The sequence below is a fragment of the Haliotis cracherodii genome, unplaced genomic scaffold, assembly GCF_022045235.1.
Source record: "Haliotis cracherodii isolate W230 unplaced genomic scaffold, xgHalCrac1.p SCAF_20, whole genome shotgun sequence".
Taxonomy (NCBI): Eukaryota; Metazoa; Mollusca; class Gastropoda; order Lepetellida; family Haliotidae; genus Haliotis; species Haliotis cracherodii.
Window position 1 is genome coordinate 14,407,155 of NW_027266276.1, and position 23,811 is coordinate 14,430,965.

The window sequence follows — 23,811 nt, forward strand, 5'->3', positions numbered from 1 at the left end:
ATGTGTGTGTGTGGCTGCTTGTACTAGTCCGGACTGATGCCGATTTATAGTGCTAGCTCACTGAGATACCATGCCGCAGTTTAACATGAATACCCCACTCAGACACAGTATACTGACTCCGAGCCGACCAGTCCTTGTTTTAGCCCTTTAATGCCGAGCGCCAGACAGGGTAACAACAAGTACAATCTTTTAACGTCTTTTTGTATGACGCGGCCCGGGATCGAACCCTGGACCTTCCGCTCTCCGGGCGGACGCTCTACCACAGGACCACGGAGGCGGTCTTCAGTATAGAGAGTGGTCTCCCCTACCTCAATGTGTTCCTTCAGAAAGTCAGTATACAGAGTGGTCTCCCCTACCTCAATGTGTTCCTTCAGGAAGTCAGTATACAGAGTGGTCTCCCCTACCTCAATGCGTTCCTTCAGGAAGTCATAATACAGAGTGGTCTCCCCTACCTCAATGTGTTACTTTAGGAAGTTGGTATACACAGTGGTCTCCCCTACCTCAATGTATTCATGAAGAAAGTCAGTATAGAGAGTGGTCTCCCCTACCTCAATGTGTTCCTTCAGAAAGTCAGTATACAGAGTGGTCTCCCCTACCTCAATGTGTTCCTTCAGGAAGTCAGTATACAGAGTGGTCTCCCCTACCTCAATGTGTTCATGAAGAAAGTCAGTATACAGAGTGGTCTCCCCTACCTCAATGTGTTCATGAAGAAAGTCAGTATACAGAGTGGTCTCCCCTACCTCAATGTGTTCCTTCAGGAAGTTGGTATACACAGTGGTCTCCCCTACCTCAATAAGTTCCTTTAGGAAGTTGGAATACACAGTGTTCTCCCCTCCCTCAATGTGTTCCTTTAGGAAGTTGGTATACACAGTGGTCTCCCCTACCTCAATGTATTCATGAAGAAAGTCAGTATAGAGAGTGGTCTCCCCTACCTCAATGTGTTCCTTCAGAAAGTCAGTATACAGAGTGGTCTCCCCTACCTCAATGTGTTCCTTTAGGAAGTTGGTATACACAGTGGTCTCCCCTACCTCAATGAGTTCCTTTAGGAAGTTGGTATACACAGTGGTCTCCCCTACCTCAATGTATTCATGAAGAAAGTCAGTATACACAGTGGTCTCCCCTACCTCAATAAGTTCCTTTAGGAAGTTGGTATACACAGTGGTCTCCCCTACCTCAATGTGTTCCTTCAGAAAGTCGGTATACACAGTGGTCTCCCCTACCTCAATGAGTTCCTTTAGGAAGTTAGTATACACAGTGGTCTCCCCTCCCTCAATGTGTTCCTTTAGGAAGTTGGTATACACAGTGGTCTCCCCTCCCTCAATGTGTTCCTTTAGGAAGTCAGTATACAGAGTGGTCTCCCCTACCTCAATGTGTTCCTTCAGAAAGTCAGTATACAGAGTGGTCTCCCCTACCTCAATGTGTTCCTTCAGGAAGTCAGTATACAGAGTGGTCTCCCCTACCTCAATGTGTTCCTTCAGAAAGTCAGTATACAGAGTGGTCTCCCCTACCTCAATGTGTTCATGAAGAAAGTCAGTATACAGAGTGGTCTCCCCTACCTCAATGTGTTCATGAAGAAAGTCAGTATACAGAGTGGTCTCCCCTACCTCAATGTGTTCATGAAGAAAGTCAGTGTACAGAGTGGTCTCCCCTACCTCAATGTGTTCCTTCAGAAAGTCAGTATACAGAGTGGTCTCCCCTACCTCAATGTGTTCATGAAGAAAGTCATAATACAGAGTGGTCTCCCCTACCTCAATGTGTTCCTTCAGGAAGTCAGTATACACAGTGGTCTCCCCTACCTCAATGTATTCATGAAGAAAGTCAGTATACTGAGTGGTCTCCCCTACCTCAATGTGTTCCTTCAGAAAGTCGGTATACAGAGTGGTCTCCCCTACCTCAATGTGTTCCTTCTGGAAGTCAGTATACAGAGAGGTCTCCCCTACCTCAATGCGTTCCTTCAGGAAGTCATAATACAGAGTGGTCTCCCCTACCTCAATGTGTTCCTTTAGGAAGTTGGTATACACAGTGGTCTCCCCTACCTCAATGTGTTCCTTCAGAAAGTCAGTATACACAGTGGTCTCCCCTACCTCAATAAGTTCCTTGAGGAAGTTGGAATACACAGTGTTCTCCCCTCCCTCAATGTGTTCCTTTAGGAAGTTGGTATACACAGTGGTCTCCCCTACCTCAATGTATTCATGAAGAAAGTCAGTATACAGAGTGGTCTCCCCTACCCCAATGTGTTCCTTCAGAAAGTCAGTATACAGAGAGGTCTCCCCTACCTCAATAAGTTCCTTTAGGAAGTTGGTATACACAGTGGTCTCCCCTACCTCAATGTGTTCCTTTAGAAAGTCAGTATACAGAGTGGTCTCCCCTACCTCAATGTGTTCCTTCAGGAAGTCGGTATACACAGTGGTCTCCCCTACCTCAATAAGTTCCTTTAGGAAGTTGGAATACACAGTGTTCTCCCCTCCCTCAATGTGTTCCTTTAGGAAGTTGGTATACACAGTGGTCTACCCTCCCTCAATGTATTCATGAAGAAAGTCAGTATACAGAGTGGTCTACCCTCCCTCAATGTATTCATGAAGAAAGTCAGTATACAGAGTGGTCTCCCCTACCTCAATGTGTTCCTTTAGGAAGTTGGTATATGCAGCCGCTGCCTCTGTGTACCCCCCCAGCTGTTGCCAGGTCTTCATCAGGTACTGCTTGTGTTTGTCCTGGGACATGTGCTCAAACACTGCTCTGTCTGTCAGCACTGCACGGAGCTCAGTCTTATCCTGGGCTGACAGTAGGTGGTATGGGAGCTCCTCACATTTCCTGGCAATGTCCTTGCTGGGGAGGAGGTGTCAAATTAAACCGTTAGTAAACATGTCAAATAAATGTATATGATCAGATCTGATTTCTATATTGACATCCAAGGATGATATATTATCCTGGAATCTTCCATGCAAAGCTTCTGAATATGTTTGGATAACTCTCAGATACATTCTTAAGGTAATTCTACTTTATTCTTCTGCCACAGCCACCACCAGCAATGTGGTATGGTAATGTCACCTTGCTTGTCTCAAAATTTCAATAACTTAACATACTGGAAGACATATGCAGAAACATTAATAGTGTAGGTTATACAGAAAATAACTTATTTTCAGTTATTCAATGAACTGGCTCACAAGTTACCATTGTTTAAAGAAGGCAGCAAGTCTTTTGTGATAGGCCACCTTGGTTGCCTCATCCTTCAGGAATACTTGGCGCACGACCTTGCTGGACGTTCTGTGGTAGAAGTCAAGTCGCCCATCATCTGAACCCCCTCCACAAGGTCGCAGAAACTGATGGAGGCCGAGGTACACAAATGCCCACTGCAATAGAGTGAATGGTCTCAGGTGGTTGACAAGAGTGGATGTAGGAGAGAGAGGTTTTATGTTGGCTTCTACATGTATTCATTCTCACATTACATTCATTGCAATAATATCATATTAAACTACATATGCAATGCTATAACATATAACATTTTAAAATGATTGTTTAGTTGAATTTGGATATCATTATGATATCTTTGGAAAATGGCTTCTGACAATGCCTGGTTTATTAATAATAACAAACTCAATATGTTTGGAATAGGATCAAAATTCTGAGAGCATGTTTAGGAGACTCCATTGGTGGGATGGGACACATCAGATATATTTTCAGCTTCAAAACCCAGGGGGAGATGTGAAAAGTGCATGTACATGAAATACACATAAATGCACTTGTGATTTTTGCCGTCATGCTAGAAAAGTTTGGTTGGTTGGTTTGTTGTTTTCTGCCGCACTCAGCAATATTCCAGCTATATGACGGCGGTCTGTAAATAATCGAGTCTGATCAGACAATCCAGTGATTAACATCATGAGCATCGATCAATGCAATTGGGACTGATGACATGCATCAACCAAGTCAGCGAGCCTAACACCCGATCCCATTAGTTGTCTTTTAGGACAAGCATAGTTGCCTTTTATGGCAAGCATGGGTTGCTAAACACACTTTCTACCCTACGAGTCCATTCTAGAAAAGCGTTGTCCTTGTAGTTGTTAGTTACATGTCCAAAATAATTACATCAGACAAAAATAATAATAAATTACAAGGCATAAATCTGAAGTAAATCTTATCAAGTTAGACATGATAATCATGGTAGTCGAACATTCAGCAATAATATGGCCAAAATAATTAGCACGGGATCAGTGGATGTTATTTACAGCTTTGTTGGGGATATTTAGCACCTTTACTTGACAAAATTACATATTATGTTTTATACAATATTTGTGTGAAGATTCTCTACCCCAAAAATGTGAAAGGTATTAGGTGGTATATTAACTACAATTTCCAAAAATTATTATGGTATATGATTGAAAAAGAATCTATCCGGCAGCGGTGGAAAATAACATTTTTAGTCCCCTAGTCCTTGTAATGATAACATACAGCAAACCCCCTAAAAATGGTAAATATCTACTTGTCTTTATGATGCCTTACCTTAACTATTGGTATAGGACTACAGGACTAGTGCCAATTTCTAGGGGCACTTATTTCTGATTGCACAAGTCAGAGCTAAATGTTCATGTCTCTGAAATCGGGTGACCAGTCCGTCTTTGACTGTCTGATACAATGGAATATATCAAACAACTTGTCCTTGTTTACAGTAGGTGATACAAAAAGGCCAGATGGACATTTTTAATGTGGTTTTCATTTTGGCCAAGTTAAAAATTTGAATTCTTTGAGCAATTTCTATTCATCATGCCTGGGATCATCTAAGCCAAGTTTGATGATGAACTTCTGAGGAGTAGTTTCTGAGGAAATGTCAACATCTGTGGCTGACAGACGGATGGACAGAGGGATCACACACAATGCACCATGACGTTACCTAACAAGAAATTGTCAAGTTGTTAGATTGTTTATCAATAATTCCATGCTGGTTTATAAATAATCTGCTTGTTTCTATAAATATGACTGATATGTCTCTCTAAGTATACATTCCTTATGGTACATTTAATTTATTCTTTAAGATTTTACCTATACAAAATAAATGAAATTTTTGTCTCTTTTGAACATACCTTCAACTTTGAAAAACGATAATTATTTGAGTCTTCTGTAAAACAATGGCTAAAAGTATATATATATTTTATTGAAAGTTTTGCAAAATCTATCCCAGAAATATCATTGCCACTTGTTGTTGTAGGAGATAAAATGTGCATAAGCAAAAACAAGAAAGGGACTTAACTCTGCAAGGCTTATCTCTGGAACCATGTCCCTGGTTTAGTAACAAGGTATGGATTATAAGAATATGTTTAATTAAGTTCTCTTTATGTGTGTCTAAAGCAGATTCATATAAGGGGAACTTTGAAATATTGTACCGTATATGACCGACCGGATAAGCCGACCCCGTAGATAAGCCGAGGTGTTAACTTGACCATTGAAATACGAAAGAAAATGATATGACCCGCAGATAAGCCGAACCAGGAATTGAAAGGCAAAAAACACTGCGAAGTCGGACTGCAAGACATGTGCCGGTACTCGCAGATATTCAAAAATAGAAGATGAAAAACGTTGTAATTATATTGAAAAAGTCATTATTATTTCTAATAAAGATTTAACAAACCAGTTATCCACTTTCATAATGTGGGAAGCTGTTTCTCGTGGGTTTTTAAATCTCATAGTGATCGTTATATGTTGCCATCAACAACGAAGCGCCATTTTATGAATCGGTGTATATAGAATTATTAACCCGAGAGAAAATACTTTCTGAAATATTCAACCTTACTGTCTGCCTTTTAATATGTTTTCCTATGCAATACATTTTACCTCATGACATAAACATTCTTTCTTCCTTAAATGTCCTACATCTTACTGTCATCATTCAGAGGTAGTCTGTGTAATATGATCCTCATTAACAGAAAATGATACTTTTATCATGCATTTCAAAGAGTTGGAATATAAATTTAACATTTTAAAACTTATACCTAACACTTTTGTTTTCATTTCAGAGTTAGCCTTGTCACATCTCCTGGTAACAAAGCAGTGACAATACAACTTGTTTATGTAATAACTGATCATGACTGATCGTGACTGATATCTCAGTTCAGTTCCTCCTCATGGTACAGATATGCGTCCCTTGGGCACGCCAGAAACCTATGATTGTGGGTTCGAATCCAGGTTCGCCCTGATTATGTTTCTAGGTTTGTCAGCACCATACCCGTGCTCGTGGGTTACACCAAAGTGGTAAACGTCTGAGGCCTGCATCACTTCGGGCTTTCCTCCCACATATAAATGGAGTACAGTTCAAAGCACCGCTAAACCCAACTCACTCACTCACTCACTCACTGCTACTCCAGGTAGATCCTAGGTAGGCTCAGGAAACACAGGCAATTCCAGGCACAAGAAAAGAGGATTGATAGGGGTCTGGGATGAGTCCAAATTTACTACCTGGGTACCCACTCCCCCATTATCCGACCCTACACTGATACCCGCTGTAGCTCTGAAAAGGTGGGTACAAAATATTCAAATGGGAATTGTTCTACTGGATCCTGGCAAAAACTATTTAGTATATGTGTATCGTTGGATCATATGTTTTTGGACGGCCATGTTTATCGGGATTACTCGCGCTATAACAGGGTCGTAGCATCATGCAGACATTGATAATAGCCAGATGATGGCTTGTTTTTAACAGAAAATTGTCTTTTATATGAGAATGAGATGTTTTACAGTTGTTCATGTGATTTGTGAGAAAACTACGAATGTTTTTTAAACGTCCGAAAACCCATAACACGGGTATACACGTATAAAACGATCTGGTCATGCATACACAAAGCATATGAAAGTCAGGAGTTTCTGGGCTCGATCGTAGCGCCACAAGTGGCCATTATGAGTTATTTTCCTTCTGTGTCCCTCCTACTGACCAATCAGATTCCACCTCTCATATCACTTGCATTTGCTTCAAACAAAATGGAGGCATCCAGTCTGATTGATAATAAAAATCTATATTGTACCACAACCTCGGGAAGTGCATCAAATCAGGTGAGCACCTTGATTAAATACATGAAAAGATTTACAAAATATCTGTCAACGCCCAGTTGACGGTACACATGCTCTGCAAATCTTGCAATCGACAGAAATCTGCACAGCAGTTTTACAAACCAGATGTCAATCTTGTTACACGATTTTGATTGGACTATGCATGGACTCGTTTGTCCTGCCAAAATATAACTCCATAATACAGCCTAGTTTGGCAAGGGTGGAAACTAGACTTTCAAGATTTCCAAATTTAGTTTATAAGTATCGTTATTGAATTATGAGTTGTAGATAAATCCTAGACATACACTACCTCTGCCATGTGAATCTTCTGCCCAGTAAACTGAATGGGGGCAGTGTTGCTGCTGCTGCTCGGGATGAGAGGCTCCACTGCCAGGAGTTGTACCAGCTCAGCCTCAGACAGGCCGAACCTCGATGTCTCGATGAGACACAGTGTGGACAGGACCTTGTCTCCACCGTACTCCTTAATGATGCGGTTTAACACCTGGAATACAGGTGACATGTAAAACAGGGCACATAGAACAAATACACCTTATCTATGTTCTATATAATGTGTTTCAAAACCTGAAATACAGAGGTGTGGAAAATAGGTAATATATTTAACTATACCTGTTTCCATAGCCTGTTTTAACACCTGCAGTTCACCACTGATTTATGAACAAATCATTACATCTTCAATAGTTTCATGCCTTGAGCTATGCTAACAAGACAGCTCTGTGCACTTCGGGTTTAAGGACCTTAATCCTCATATTCTAGATTATTTCTTGTTAAAAACATGGCTGTTAGCTTTAACAAACATGTATCACTCAACAGGAATTTGGTTGAGTGCTCTAAAAGGCAGAACTACATTAAGTGACCATTCCAGTGGTCTTGACCTTTTTATGAAGGCCATTCAAAACCTTACCACTTCAAAATAAGGGCGATATGTTCCAAATTTCATTTTATTACATACAGTGAACACTTCTTGAGTTAACATAAAAATATTGCAAATGACCACTTCATGCAAAAGGCTTTAAAAATTCTGCAGGAACAAAACAAAGGGAAAATAGCAAATGTACTTATGAATCACCTTCACTTTGACCTTGACCTAATCAATAAGTCACTCATGACCTCTTCCCGTTGTAGCTCTGGCCTAAACCAGCAACGTTGTAAGTATAATTGACCTACAGTATATCTTTCTCATGTTGGGCATTTAACAACCTAATTTGAGGCTATGACCTTGATAGTGACCTTGATGACTGATCAATGTGTCAAACACAATCATAAGGACCCTGTTCCACAAAGCTATCTTAGCGCTAGGACTGTCATATGTCATTGTTAAAGAACCGACTTGTATTGAACATCGATATGTATGAAATATTTTCAACCCTTTTTCTAGCTATTCAATCAGAGTAGAAGCTCGGAAGTTGTATGTACACACATAACAGCCACACCTTCACACTCACAATTTCAATAACACCAGACAGGTCACCAGGGAGACACTGTATTTTACTTGTGAGTTTCCGGAACTCCCCGAACACTCGGAGCTCTTCACACGAGATGGCGAGATATAATGGCCGCCCTGCATCTTCCTTGGTCACCAACAGTTGCATCTGAACAAATTAAAGCAACAAAATTATTTCCAAAATCATAAAAAAATCTCTGCTAAAAAGCAGCATGTACATCACTGTGATGTCAGGACCACATATGAAAAGAAGAAACAATGTCATTGCAAGAGGATACATAGTGTTGATTATCTGCCGAAACAGATTCCGTTTGGCGTAAAGGGCAAATAGCTGTGGAAAATTTATGAATGGACCACTAAAATCAATGAAGACACCAGGTGTATGCTTAAACAAACTCTGATTGGATGGGGAAAATTAGAAACACATAACACAAACATGTATTCTCGATGGTGGATTTCAAACCGAATAACATATTCTCACGTAATTATGTTGATTAACCAACTGCCACTCTTGTATTGTAGGTATCTTCCTATCTCACAGTAACCTTGTGAGAGGTAGTACTTCCATGTAAGACCTGCTCAGAGGTTTTACATTTGAATTGTAAGACCTAGGTTTTACAATTGAAATGTTATAAACTGCCCTTTTAATCTGAATATAATGTTGATTTTTGATTGGTTAAACAAATTCCATGACGTGCATCGAACCTGTAAGGTTTTGTAACCCACTGTTCTCCCACTGAGCCACTGGGGGAGGTGATGAAGGTTGTTTAATTTTACATGTCATAACTTCAGTTGTGTGCATGTTGCACTTGGTCTTTCTCTCTTGCTTTGATCAAATTCCTTTTATACCGCGATTGTTATTGTATTGTTTTACTATGAGATATCCCAATGTTTTCTTATTTTTTCTGGTATTTCTTGCCTTTAGACGATTCTTTGGTTGGATAAAACACTCCTACTCGGGTATGGTTGAAAATGTAAAAACCTCAAGCTCAGTAAAGCGCTCTGGCATTTCACAAGCTCAAGGTTTAACCTTTTCAACCAAAACTTTGAAGTCGTGTTTTATCTATAACATCCAAAACGTCATTTATTATAGTTTCCAAGAAAACATGTCCCCATTGATGGTACTACAGGCCATGTCCAAAGATCAAATAGGGTGTGAACATTTCAAGCTTTATCTACATACTCTATCACTTAATGATGAATGCAAAATGTCTTCCTTGTATGTAGGATTCTGAGAAAACATGGACAGTTGGATGGATGGATGGATGGAAGGATCAATCCATCCTCTTCACTACCATCCTCCATAATCCAGTATATCCCATCCCTATTTTCCCTGATAAATATCCTAGATCCATCCATTACCATACCATCAGTTTGAGTCTGTTCTCATTCATAACAAAGTCATCCCATCATTTCAAATTTGTGTGTGAGAGAAATTCTGTTCGGAACGTCAAACAAGAAACTCCTTGTTTTCCTAAGTGTGACAATCAGGTTCAGCTGTAATAAAAAAATACTTTAAACTAAAAGTTATTTTTGTTTCCACTCTCCAAACAAGTAATAAAAAAAACTTACTTATTAACATGTGTAGATCCAGACTCCTTTTCATCTTATCTTATCACTATTTGTCTTGAATCATTGGAGAAAAAGTAGTTTTAAACCTGCAAAAATCCTCTTTTTCATTACCTCAAGGAGGTGATCTGCACAAGTTTAATTGTCATAGAAGTTCTAGTTCTAGAGCTATCCAAACAGGAACTGTGTACGTCTAACAGAAGCTGACAACCTCCAAGTGGTGTACCTCTGCTGTGCCCAGATGTTTGTCATCTTTTTATCTACAGATGATCAGTAGGTTGGAAAAATTAAATAACAAAGACATTTCAGATTTGTGTTTGTTCCTCAGCAAGTTATCTGAAATGTGTTGTTGTATGAGCAGTGTTGGTGAAGCTGGTCTTGTCTGTCTCGCTGTTTTACACATTGTCTGTACAATCTTCTCGTGGTGAACATGTTCAGATAAGATCTTAGTTCCCTCTACTGCTAACAAAGAACTGAAGACATTCCATCACAGATCACATCAGAATGACCATTCATTCGACCAATCAGAGCATAGCTTACCAGATTGGGAAAGTGACAGTCGGAATGTGTTTATTAATCATGAAACCTGGAAAAGGTTGACATGGGGTATTCTGAACTCTGTATGACTGATTCTGTCAAAATCATTATCTATCTCTCGCTTTAGTGGGATAAACATTTTGATAGAAGCAGCTTTGCACAGCCCATGGGAAGTACTGACATACAATATTGGCTGTTTAGTAGACATTGCAGAATGTTCTTTTGTTAAGTTTTTAAATTTTGAATTGAGAAATTTGACCAGTAAAATTAGAGATATATTTCTTTGTTGCTCTCACATATCTTACAACAGGCTTGTTTGTGAAACAAAAACAACGTTGGTCTGTCCTGACACTTTGTATTGTAAACAGAGAGAGTAGGAGTGACTGGACTTAATCAGGATAAAAAGAGGGTGAGGACACTGAGTGAGCCCTATACAGTCAAGTCCCGTTAATCTGACATGGTTGGTTGCATATGATTATGTCGGATTAACGATTATGTCGCGAAACGAAATGATGTAGTATCAACGTTCGAGATCGAAAATCAGACAACAACACGATAGATAACGATACATTTTGTTATGTCACATTGTTAGCGGAATATGTTTTCTAATCATGCAACAGACTATACGACTTATTCAAAATACTTTAAAATGCATAGTCTGGAATGAAGTCGCAAGTTTGAAACTGGTACTGCAAAGCCGATTGTCGGATTAACGAGTGTCGGATTAACGAGACTTGACTATATATTCTTCTCTCAAGTAGAGTTTTGATCCCATTAAAGTACTGTCTAGAGTTCTCCTGTATAACTGGGATTTGAATGCACGATCATTCTGGCATGCCCAAGGCACTCAACTCTGCACAGCGAATTGAGGCGCCATGGACGACTTGGCCACCCCTGCCCCCACCAAAGTGACACACACTGGGCGCCCAGCAGGCAAATGACATTGTTTTAATGTTGAAATTTGGTTGATCTGAGGTTGCTATGTCAGAAACATTGTATCAAGATTATTTCAACAATGCCCTTTTGATATTTGCAAAAATGTTGAAATGTCACATTATTTAACATTGATTCAACATATGTTGAAATCTAAAAGTGATTCAACATTGTCCTTTCGATACTTGAAAATATGTGACATTGTTTTAAACACTGATTCCACACTGGCATTTTCATATAGAAAATATGTCGAAATCTGGTATTGTTTTCAACATTGATTCAACACTGGCCTTTTGATGTTGAAAGTATGTTGAAATCATACATTGTTCCAACATTGAGTTAACATTGTTGTGCCTACTGGATGAGTGCCATTGGTCATGCTCTGAGTTCATCTGAGCCACTGCTGGACCTACCTGCTCCTTGTCCAGCAACTTGTTGTACTCAGCGAGATATTCACCAACTATGTTGGTCCTGTAGTCTCTGTTCAGTGGGTCCACTGTCACCTCGTTACACTGGACCTCATGTGACCTCAGGGACTCTAGTGTGGTGCCCTCTAGTGTGCTCACAATGAGGCGCATCCCTTTGGGAAGTTTTCGGGGCAGCCATCCAAGTTTGTGAGCCATCCCTGTTTGTGAAATGTTGGCGTGTTTGAGTTTAAAGATACACAAACCACTTTACCACCATGACTTTAAAAAATAACCTATTCTGAATGGACAATCAAAGGTTTCAAATCACACATCATCGAGGCAAGGGAGTTAACTGACTATAAAAGTCCAGTTTCCACCCTTGCCAAACTAGGCTGGAATTTCTGGGCTTGATGTAGAGCAAACAGTGGCTATTATGAGTCATGTCCCTTCTATGTCTCTCCTATTGGAGACAATCAAATTCCACCTCTCATATCACTTGCATTTACTTCAACCAAAATGGCGGGGCCCTGTCAAGATGATCTAATTAATAATCAACATCTATATGGAGATAAAACGGGTCTTACTTTGTAAAGGGAATCAAATCATGTGAGAACCTTGATTAAAAACATGAAAATATTTGAAAAATATCTGTTGACACAGAGTTGCCGGTACACATACTTTGTTAATCATGCAAATCTGAATGGCAGTTTCATTACAACATTTTGTCTGGACTATGCATAGACTCATTAGGTCTGCCAAAATATAACTCCATAATTCCAGCCTAGTTCGGCATGGGTGGAAACTAGGAAGATGCAAATCACAGTAACTACCTCTTATTAATATAGGTCATTTGAAGGCTAAATGTTAAAGAGAGGAACCTTTTCACCAATTATGGCAGGCACTAAGAAGACAAACATGCTCTGTTGTCAATGTGAAGCTAGATTATCTGTATATTTAACCATGCTCAATTGAATTTGGAACTGAACACGTAGCTATGCTTTACTTGCAATGCCTATCATATATATTTGCGAGTGATGTATATCAGGCGAAAAAAAGGCTATTATGTTTCTGACCATGTCTGTATCATTTTCAACCCATCTTGTCAGGCTTTTTTAATTTTCAGGAAATTTTAACCAAGGGCAAGTAACTCTAACTTACTTGCACATCAACATGTCATTTTTGGCTGAACCAAAGACAAGAACATTTGGCCACAACTGTAAAAAATTATGTTTGATATAATTAAAGCTATTTCTGTGTTTCACCAATTCAGACTGGCAACATACTCTGAACATTGGACTCAACCTCTTTGCAGGTTATTTCTACAAAACCATAAAATTCATTATTTCTTCTTTATTTTAACATAAATTAGGAAACTTTTCATTCAATTTTGGGAAATTTTAATGACGCTTGCTGCAGACTTGTGTCTGAATATCAGCCTCGGAGCAGGTCTCAATAAATCTCTGCTACAGATATCCCCATGTAGACAAGGATTTACCTTCATCATCCATTTGATTCAGGGCATCAATATAAACCACAAGTTTTTCATATCCCTGATCAAGGACATATTCTGTTGACTTCTCAAACATGGTTTTTGTGTATCGCATCATCTCGTCTGGGTCAATAGGAGGCACGGTGTTGGGGGGCATGCACTCGTGGAACATCCTTGATAGGACACTGTATGAGTTGGTGGAGTCTGGAGTTGCACCAACAAAATGGAAGAACACCTAAACAGAAGAACACACGAGTCATCAAAATCAGCTTTTCAAATCAGCACCAAAACGGTGCCAGGCAGGGTAACAACAAGTACCATCTTGTAACATCTTTTGGTATGATGCAGGGGACTGAACAACTGACCTGCTCTCCAGGCAGATGCTCTATCCACTAGACCACAGAGGTGGTACCTAGTCAAATGGTCAGATCCTAGCATGAAGGTTTCAGCTCAGGCAAGATAAGCACATTACCAACCTTGAACTTGTCATTCTCAATGGCCTTCGTTGCTGAAGCCGCCATCAGGGAGCTCTTCCCCGCCCCTGCTGACCCCGCCAAGTACATGATGCAGGTGCTGTCAACGCTGCTGTTGATGTAGTTGGATATTTTATCAACTATGTCATCACGGCCTTTCAAACGCTGGCAACAATCAACAAGAACATATCTTTGAAAGCCACTTCATTGGGACATGATAAAATAGAGACACTCGACTGTAGGTCACCTGGGTCAATAGCCTAAATGCTGTACCAAAAGCATTTTTCTGTACACAGAAATCTACCTCGGCAAAGATCAGAATATAGAAAATGCACACTAGCTGGTCACTATACAGCACTGGAGCAACTGGACTAGGCCATTCTCTGGTACAGGGAACCATTAAATTCCACATCCAACTGTTCTAAAAACATCTATTATATATATTGACAACACTTTCATATCTAACAGCAATTCCCCAGCCAGGGAGACTGTTTCGTAAAGAGCTATGCAGTGGTAAGCTAGGGTACATTTCTTTAGTATCCACAGAGATGAAAATAGTAATTACATGACATTGAAGTTATTTTTTTGCTGATTTATATTTCCAAGCTGTATAGACTTGTTTTGTATCTATTGTATATATTGTGAGTGCCGTTTAACACCATATGATGGAAACTAGGCACTGTATCATTTAATTATTTTCTGCTATACCATTGAAGATTGCTTGACTCTGATAGAACTCTGATCAAAACAAAATTAGAATTGGGTATTAAATTATATTTGATACCTCTAAATTAACCTCTGAATTTACAGTGAGAAGACCTCAAAATTCTAAACAATGAAGGTTTATTATGATTATGATTGTGATTATGATTATTGTCATCATTACCTGTGATCTGAGGAGGAGGAAGTCTTCTTGTTCAGCATATGCCACTTCCACCTCTGTCATCTGCTGCTGCTCGGAGTCAAAGGGGTACTGCCTCTCAATACACGCCTGGGTAGCAAGTGAGTGAGTGAGTAGTCTAAATAGCCTAATTAAATAATATAATAGCCTATAAAATAAAATAAAATAAAATAAATGAAATACTTTTTGACATTTTGTTTGTTTTTGTAAGATAATATATAATTGTAGAATAAAAAATATTCAAATATAACATTTCTTTTCTGCATTGGGATTTTTTTGTGCCAGGAATACCATTTTTTAAATAACATTTATGTGAGAACACGTCCTCACACTTCATGGAGAACTGGTAAACTTATAAACAGTCTTCTTTGTAGCTGTATCTCATTCTAGTCAGTGAGCATGTATCTCAGGTCTTGGTCACACAGGGAAACAATTTGTGTTTTTTTTCTCTCGTAAAAGTGATTATTAGGCTCAGCGATATTAAAAATGCTATAAATTAGATAATATAACATTATCCAGGTAATAAAATGCCAAAATTTCATTTGCTGCTATGTAACCCATAACATTTGAACTATTCATATGATATTACAACTAAACAAGTTCATAACTACTCACACATTGTTTTATGAAATGCTTTCCAGATATTTTTGATACCATTAAGTTTGAAATTTGACTTAAAATTTTGGAACTGAAACTTAAGTTTTTGGCACGAATTTATGAATGGTTCGGTCTGATTTGTGTCAAACAGAATGCTACTAGTGTGTTGTGAAGATGTTACTGCTTAATTTTCTCAACCATCAACTATAATAATTTAGTGTCCTGAGCATTATCTTTGAGAGCGGAATCTAGCACATTAGTAATGAACTTTATCACTCGGTATCATTCTTCTTACCTTGAAATGATCGTGGACCTTCACAATGAAGTCTTCTAGTCCCCCAAGTACCAGCTTGCCGTTTTCCGTCTTCTCCACATGGCAGCTATAGTCATGTGTCCTGTCTCCGTACTTCTCCCTGATCTTGCCTAGCACAGAGAAGCAGAGATATGACACCAGGCAGAGCCAAAACTTCATATACTCTTAAAAAGAAGTTGGGGATACGCGGAAACAACTTAAAATTTCCAAAATTGTAAGAGTTATTAGTTTCTAGTAACAGTTGTATGATAAAAATGAACGTGTATTACTGGTAGTGACCTATGACAGTAGATGTTATAATTGCAACAATCTGGAAGGATGATAGGGGTAAGATGGGAAATTTCAAAGTTGACGTTTTTTTTATCAGTAGTGCGTAATATCACCACGATGTATCAAACATTCATTCACTTAGAGATGAGCTGCAATGTAGTCAATTCCTAATCATATGATCCATCTGAACTCATGCTTCAGTAGCCTTATGAAAGTTTGCAGTAATATACTTCGCTGTTTGAGCTGTAATTTAATTTGCAATTTCAACTCTAGTTCATAGAGCCTGGTTCCAGATCAGCTGATCATGCACTCTTGTCGCTGACCTGGGATGCCCTGAACAGGTTTATCGTCAACAGTTTGGGTTTTTTGGTACCAGTTCCAAACTGTGAAACATTGAACATATTGGCCACTGCATGCTGACTTCTGTCAGTTTCCAGCATGCCAATAGCCCGTAGAATCTCCGCCTACTGCTGATGCCGCATCGCCAGTTCATGCACAAACTTATATGAATGAACTCAAGTAAATCACAACTGTACAATCAAAAGTGTCAATAAGATTGACAGAAATAATGGGCCACAGAGATTAATCAACCTTCCTTTAAAGTGTCAAAATCAGGAATGACACCCAACGCATGTGTGTGGCACTAATGTATGTGCTCCCTGAGAGCAACAGAGGCCTTACGACATTTCTGATTCATGCAAGTAGACGGAGTATGTAGCAGGCGTAGAGTTAACCCACAGACAACATTCTTGACCTCTTTGGTCATGCAGTTAAGGCATCCAACTTCGGATCAGAAGATCCGTGTTTTTTTAATCCAACACAGGACATGGTATTTGTATACCGGCTATACATTTAATAAATACTTAGTATACATTGCCATAATCACCTTTGAGGACCCGCAGAGACTCGGCTGTTCCAGGATCTGACTCCTGGTAGACCTTGCGGATGTCTTCATCGGTCACGCCATTCAAGAAGCCTGGCTCCCGCATCATGAACAATGCCTGTAAAACACCATATAGCTTGGGAATCCAACTCCACCATGACATACATGTTGACGGATATGATAACTTAAAACGTAAGAGAGTTTTCAGCAATATCATGAGGAGAATTAAACCTGGGTCATCGGCATGACAAGCAGATGCTTTAACAAATAGGCTACCCCACCGATCAAAACATGACGATTCAATGTGTCAGTGATTCTTCCCAACCCTGCTACATACCAGTCCACATTAATTCTTAGAGTATGTTACATAACTACCATCACTCTACACATATCAAAGTTGTCAAAAACAAACACACAGCTCACAAGCATTCTGAAACTGTGTGACTATTCCCCTATCAACATCATGTGCTTTCATTTCACATTTAAACATATCACACATGTTTGCTTAATATTTAGTCTCAAGTCTAACATGTAAACAAATACACTGATGTTACAGAGAAGATGTACTGAGATGCTGAAGCTAGACACAGTTCCTCATCTTACATTGGGGTTTCTCTCCCAGTATGCTCCTGTGAAGACTTCCAGTGCCGTCACTGACATCCCTGGCAGCCATTTGTATCTGAAGTAGATATTACATGCATCATCCAAAACTGCGTCCACAGGAGATATCGCCTGTTGAGCTCAAGCCATATATCCTAGTTACATAAACGGTTATCTTGAAATAGTGGGTGAGTGAGAATAGTTTTACGCAGCTTTTAGCAATATCAAGCGATATCACCACCGGGGCCACCAGGAATTGGCTTCACACATTGTACCCATGTTGGGAATCAAACCCGGGTCTTCAGCGTGATGAGCGATTGCTTTAACCAATGGGCTACCAGACCGCCCTTAATAATGTCTTCCCCAGAATGGAGGGAGACATATTGTTTTTGGCACGGTTCCCGTCGGCGTCGGCGTCAGCGTTGGCGTCGGCGTTCCCACCGTTTCCGGACCATAACTCAGAAACCGTTTAATATTTTTTCGCGAAACTTTGTATACACATTAACCCAGCACTGAAGTGGTGCCTTTTGCTATTTAGAGATTTTTGACATTTTTATTTTTTCTCGTTTCCATGGAGATAACTTGAACATAGACTCTGAATGGGGGTAAGCTTGGTTTCCGGACCATAACTCGGAAACCGTTTAATATTTTTTCGCGAAACTTTGTGTACACATTAACCCAGCACTGAAGTGGTGCCTTTTGCTATTTAGAGATTTTTGACATTTTTATTTTTTCTCGTTTCCATGGAGATAACTTGAACATAGACTCTGAATGGGGGTAAGCTTGGTTTCCGGACCATAACTCGGAAACCGTTTAATATTTTTTCGCGAAACTTTGTATACACATTAACCCAGCACTGAAGTGGTGCCTTTTGCTATTTAGAGATTTTTGACATTTTTATTTTTTCTCGTTTCCATGGAGATAACTTGAACATAGGCTCTGAATGGGGGTAAGCTTTGTTTCCTGACCATAACTCAAAAAACGTTTAATATTTTTTCGCGAAACTTTGTATACACATTAACCCAGCACTGAAGTGGTGCCCATTAGTTGTTTGAAATTTCTAGGAGTTCTATTTTTGTCTCTGTTATTAAGTAATGGAGGGTGGGAATGAAGAGATGGGGGTTAACGTGAAGTAAACGATTGAATGGGGGTTAGGGGAGTGAGGGGAGACATATGTTTTTACGAGTAAAAACACTTTCTAGTCTTGAAATAAATGTGGCGCACATCCATTCATCCCTTGGCTTCTAGTGACTGCCCTGTCCGGGGAGCGCCTGACACAACAGGACATTAGCTATGATCCTCGTCCCACCTGATTTTGATGTCTTCTGGGACCTCCTCTGGCTTCATGACACTCCCGTAGCGCTCTGACAACATGTTCAGGAAGTAGGGATACTCATTTTGATCTCGACATCTACAAAAAAAAGACAATGTAGTAAGTTCAATTTGCCTCCACAATATATGATTTTGTGGACAGTTTATATATAAAAATAAGAGTATTTTAAACTGAACACCACAGTCAAAGATTAGGGTCATTTTACTATCATATACATAGTATTCTTAATGGCAATGCCACATTTTGAGATGATCTTGTCCAACATTTACAGTTCATGCTTATTAACACTGCTTGACTGTTGTTTTGTTTGACTGTTGTTTTGTTTGACCATTGTTTTGTTTGACTGTTGTTTGGTTTAACTGTTCTTTTGTTTGACCATTGTTTTTTTTTACTGTTGTTTTGTTTGACTGTAACATGTTTTGTTTGATAATTGTATTGTTTGATTGTTGTTTGGTTTGATTGTTGTTTGGTTTAACTATGGTTTTGTTTGACTGTTGTTGTTTTAGAGTCAGCAACATATCAATTGCATGGGAGCCGATAAGTAATGAGTCTGGACCAAACACATCAGTGATTGATATTGTGAGCAATGTCCACCTGCACCTGGGTATGATGACACTCAGGTCAGCCAAACCCCAAGTCGGATTACCGGGCCCATTTACTCTCACTGTAAAAATGGGTTCCTTTGGACCAATTCAAACTGGGATTCCCCACTGGGCCACCACATGGACAAACAATTCCCAGGCACCTTCCACACCACATACAAAATCTCTTGTCCAACACCTCCTCTCTTGTTTCATGTGGTGGCACATTGTTCTGTGTACCAGTCACAGGTCACAGGTCAATCAATGTTGGGCGAGGAGCGTAGGTGGATGGGTGTGTTAAGCAGCTTGACTCCTGAGAGGTTCTTGGTCTTTGGTCCTGCACATGTTACATGTGGTGTCTCTTTAGGCAGGTGACTTTGCTTGAAATATACCTATGTTCACCCAGCAGCTAATGGGTACCCAGTAGGATGAGATAGTCATGTGACTGTTGCCTTCTTATTGTATACTCACTTGTGTGCTGAGAGTGATAATCAAGACAGACTGATCCAGGAACCAAAGTAAGATGGTGTAGCACTATACTAGTGTATTGAATCTAGCGCAGCCTTAAGAATTTGTGTTTTTTAAACTAGTCCAGAGAACTAGTGGAAACCTTATTTCCCAAGTCCTCAGAGTTTGAGCTAGTCCTGAGACAAAACTGTAAAACTACAGGGGTAGAAACTAACAGTTTAAGTCAACTCGTCCTTATCATGAAAGCCAAACCCTCAAAAACAACAAATTTCTACTTATCCTTATTATACCTTAACTACTGGGCAGTTTGGCAAGGACTACAGGACCAGTACCAATTTCTAATGTTGTAAACTATGTTTCTATCAGTTATATTCAGTTCCTATTTGTAGCAATATTGAACAATTGAGATCTGATTCAGGATTAAAGCCCTCAAAGCTACTAGTAAATGAGGACTAGCATCATTGGAGTTTTATTTGCCCTCCAAAGGCTGGCACACTAGCGTGAATTTGAATGCTGTTAGCACATTATCAATAAACTCATTAGTAATATTTCTTGAGTAAGTGCAGTTAATTCCTTAAGAAGTAATGATAATATTATTGCTGCAAAAATGCTGAGTGATGCGATAAACAACAAACGTACAAACAGTGAACCAGTAAAATGTGACACCTGGTATAGATCAGGCAAATATTATATTTAAGATAGATACATGCACGCTACCTGTCTATCTCTGACAAACAGGCCAGGAAAGTTTCCCTGGTGTCTGAATCTTTGGGAACGCCCCATCGGAGGTCACATTCCACGAGGCGGAGGCGCCTCTCTGTACACCACTGCCTCAGTGCTGGGACCACCCCCTTCACCAGGACCTCTCTCTCCGAACTCATGTCCTTGAACGTTGAGCTGATGAAAAGACGAATTGTCTTCCATGTCTTCCGCTGTAAAGATATGGCAGAAAAAAAACCATGGGATTTTATCACCGCTGTTTGGAAAGAAATGGTGAATAATACCAATAGAGATCGTCTTTCTAACATAAAACAACAATGAAATGTTTTTTTCGTATTATTTTGCAATCATACTTTCCTGATTGTGTGACCAACAAGGTTTTTTTGGTTATTTAAATATAGTAGCAGTACTAATCTGAAAGTTAAATTTTTTAAATGCATTTTTTCCACCACTTACATTGAATGAGGCCAAAAATTGTGTAAACTAACTGCACATGTAATAACAAAAATAAAATGTCATATAATTGTTTTTTTCACTAGGATTCAATATTTTTCAGTCGAGTGAAACCCTGGTTAATATGCTTAAAAGGGACCAATCACGAACAATTCCGTAACAATCATTGGATTTTTATTATATTTAAACAGGATTTTTTGGGTCAATGCTTCGAAATATTCTTTTTTTGCTCTGAAAGAAGCCAAACATTTGGGGGGAACCACAACACATTTTATAAGGTATCCAGCATGTCCAATGAGCATTTTTTACAGTAAAACCTGAGGCTGATTTTTCCCCCAACATTTTTGGAAGCATAAATAACAAGCTTTTCATATAAATGTTCAGTCACTTATTTATTCACCATCTCCAGCAATCACTACCTCTGGGGTCACGGGTGGCCCAGTCATCTAAGGCGCTGTGATTCGCTGTGCAGAGTTGCGTCCCTTGGGCATGCCAGAAACCTATGATTGTGGGTTTCAATCCCGATTTGCCCTGATTATGTTTCTAGGTTTGTCAGCACCATACCCGTGCTTGCTCATTTCACTGGAGTGGTAAACATCTGAGACAAGGATCACTTCAGGCTTTCCTTCCACATTAAGCTGACACACCACAATATAACTGGAATACTGTTAAAAGTGGTGTTAAACCCAACTCACTCACCCATCACTACCTCCTGGCAAACTTAAATGTACTCACCTTTAAGTGGGGCTTGATCACCGGGGTATCCCTGACAACAAGATGATTGACCAGATCCCACCACTTGACAGTTTCATCGTCAATGCTGATGTTCAGACTCCTCATCAAGTCTTCAACATTAACTGTCTGCCATTTTGTTGTCTTTGATAAACTTTGGTCACTTTGGTCTTTGGAATTTTCAACCTCCTTTGTAGAATTTAGATCCTCGCCAGTGCATTTGGAACCCGATGTTGAGGTCTTGTTGTCCATCCCAGGGTTGTCTTGAGTGGAGTTCACTGTTGTGTGTGTCGAGATCATGTCTGGAGCTGCTTCAATGCTAATTGTGGGCTTGTTGACAATTTTCGACGAAGTAGATCTGATGTCTTCCAAGTTGGCGTATTCAGAGGACCCACAGCCCATTCTACGAACTGACCAAAATGAGAGTGAGTGAGTGAGTGGGGATTAACATTGCTTTGAGCAGTACTAATATTTCAGAGTGGGTGAGTGAGTGACTGAGTTGGGTTTTACGCTGCTTTTAGCAATATTCCAGAAATAGTGTGGTGGGCGACACCAGAAGTGGGCTTACCCATTTGGGAAATCATTACACTCTAAGCATTGTAATTACCTATGATATATAATAATATTTTGAAACCACTACTACCACTACAATGTGTGTGTGTGTGTGTGTGTGTGTGTGTGTGTGTGTGTGTGTGTGTGTGAATGCTTGTACAAGTCTCCGGACTAATGCTAATTTTATAGTGCTTGCCCACCGAGAAAGCATGTCGCAGTTTAACATGAATCAGACACAGTATACTGACACAGAGCCGACCAGTCCTTGTATTAGCCCCTTAACGCTAAACGCCAGGCAGAGTAACAACAAGTGCCATATTCGTGTCTTTTGGTATGACACAGCTGGGGATTGAACCCCTGGAGGCGGTTATATCTCTTATGGATGACTTTTTATTTCTCTACAATGTATAAATGTATATATTATAATGTTTTTAATCTAAATACATATATAATATTTTTGCATTTATTATTACGACTTTAAATAATATTTATGTAAATATATCCACATTATTTCTGAATTACAAATGTGCAAACTAATATACCTGAATTTCTTATAAATGTAAACAAAAAAAATTATCACAAGGGAAGAAATACAAACTCATTAATTTCTATCATATTAATTGTCGGGTTTTTTTTATGGGGCCGTTTTTAATATAATTTCGTGGCCGTTTAGGCTTGTAGCAATTTTTGTCAGCACGGTCGTCGATAACACAATGTTGCTGATTGTTTAAACATCGATCGTTGATTGTTTACATTTGACTGCTGTTGCATTTATTTTTTTGTTAATCAGACTCACCTGCTAGATACTGCTGTTAAATACGGCCACCTCACCATAAAATTCAAGATGTTGACGCTGCGCTACCTTCCCGTGATTATTTACATGTCATTATGTGACAATAGTTCATCCGTCAAGACAACACAACGAATAAAGAGTTACCCACCCTTGAGATCAACAAGATGTTTCCATAGCAACGTATAACAGGTGCGTTCATGCAGAACTGTATGCAGCATACATGAATGGGCAGTTGAAGACTGTAACAGTTTAACAGGGGAATATTATCTGAAAATTATAAGGGGCACTGATCTAACGCAATTCCCCGGGACTGGTTGTTGCCTTTGTTATTGTTTTTTCCCAGTGAGTACCCGGATGTACAGCAGAAATCTAGACTAGCTCGCGACCTCTGTTGCGCCATTCGTAAGCGCATTAGTCACTTTTATGGATACCGGTAGTAATAAGAGCGTATGGTCACATTGATCAACAAAATGAAATACAGTTTTCGAGATAATAAGGAAATGTAGGCATCTTTGTGGGTAGCATCGGTAATGGTGACGAAGTTTTGATAAGTCACATGCTTGGTAATTTTGCGATTTTCGTTTACACTATTTTGACTTGCAACACAAAGTAAATATTTCACCTGAGCATTACTGTTTTTATAGTGTGTATATTTTTTTAGTGTCAAAATGTGTAACATATTTATTAAACGTCTAAATATTCAGTTATTTTAC

The 23,811-nt window shown here is 39.4% G+C and overlaps 1 protein-coding gene across 1 annotated transcript; it reads right to left on the reverse strand.

The window, feature by feature from the left end:
* Positions 1-2,555: 2,555 nt before the first annotated feature.
* Positions 2,556-12,042, reverse strand: LOC139470029 (telomerase protein component 1-like). Its single transcript, XM_071252321.1, has 5 exons — positions 11,947-12,042; positions 8,496-8,642; positions 7,343-7,534; positions 3,172-3,350; positions 2,556-2,826 (listed from the first exon to the last, which is right to left on the reverse strand). The coding sequence occupies exons 2-5, from the start codon at positions 8,640-8,642 to the stop codon at positions 2,556-2,558; spliced, it is 789 nt and encodes a 262-aa protein (XP_071108422.1). The 5' UTR covers positions 11,947-12,042.
* Positions 12,043-23,811: the final 11,769 nt, after the last annotated feature.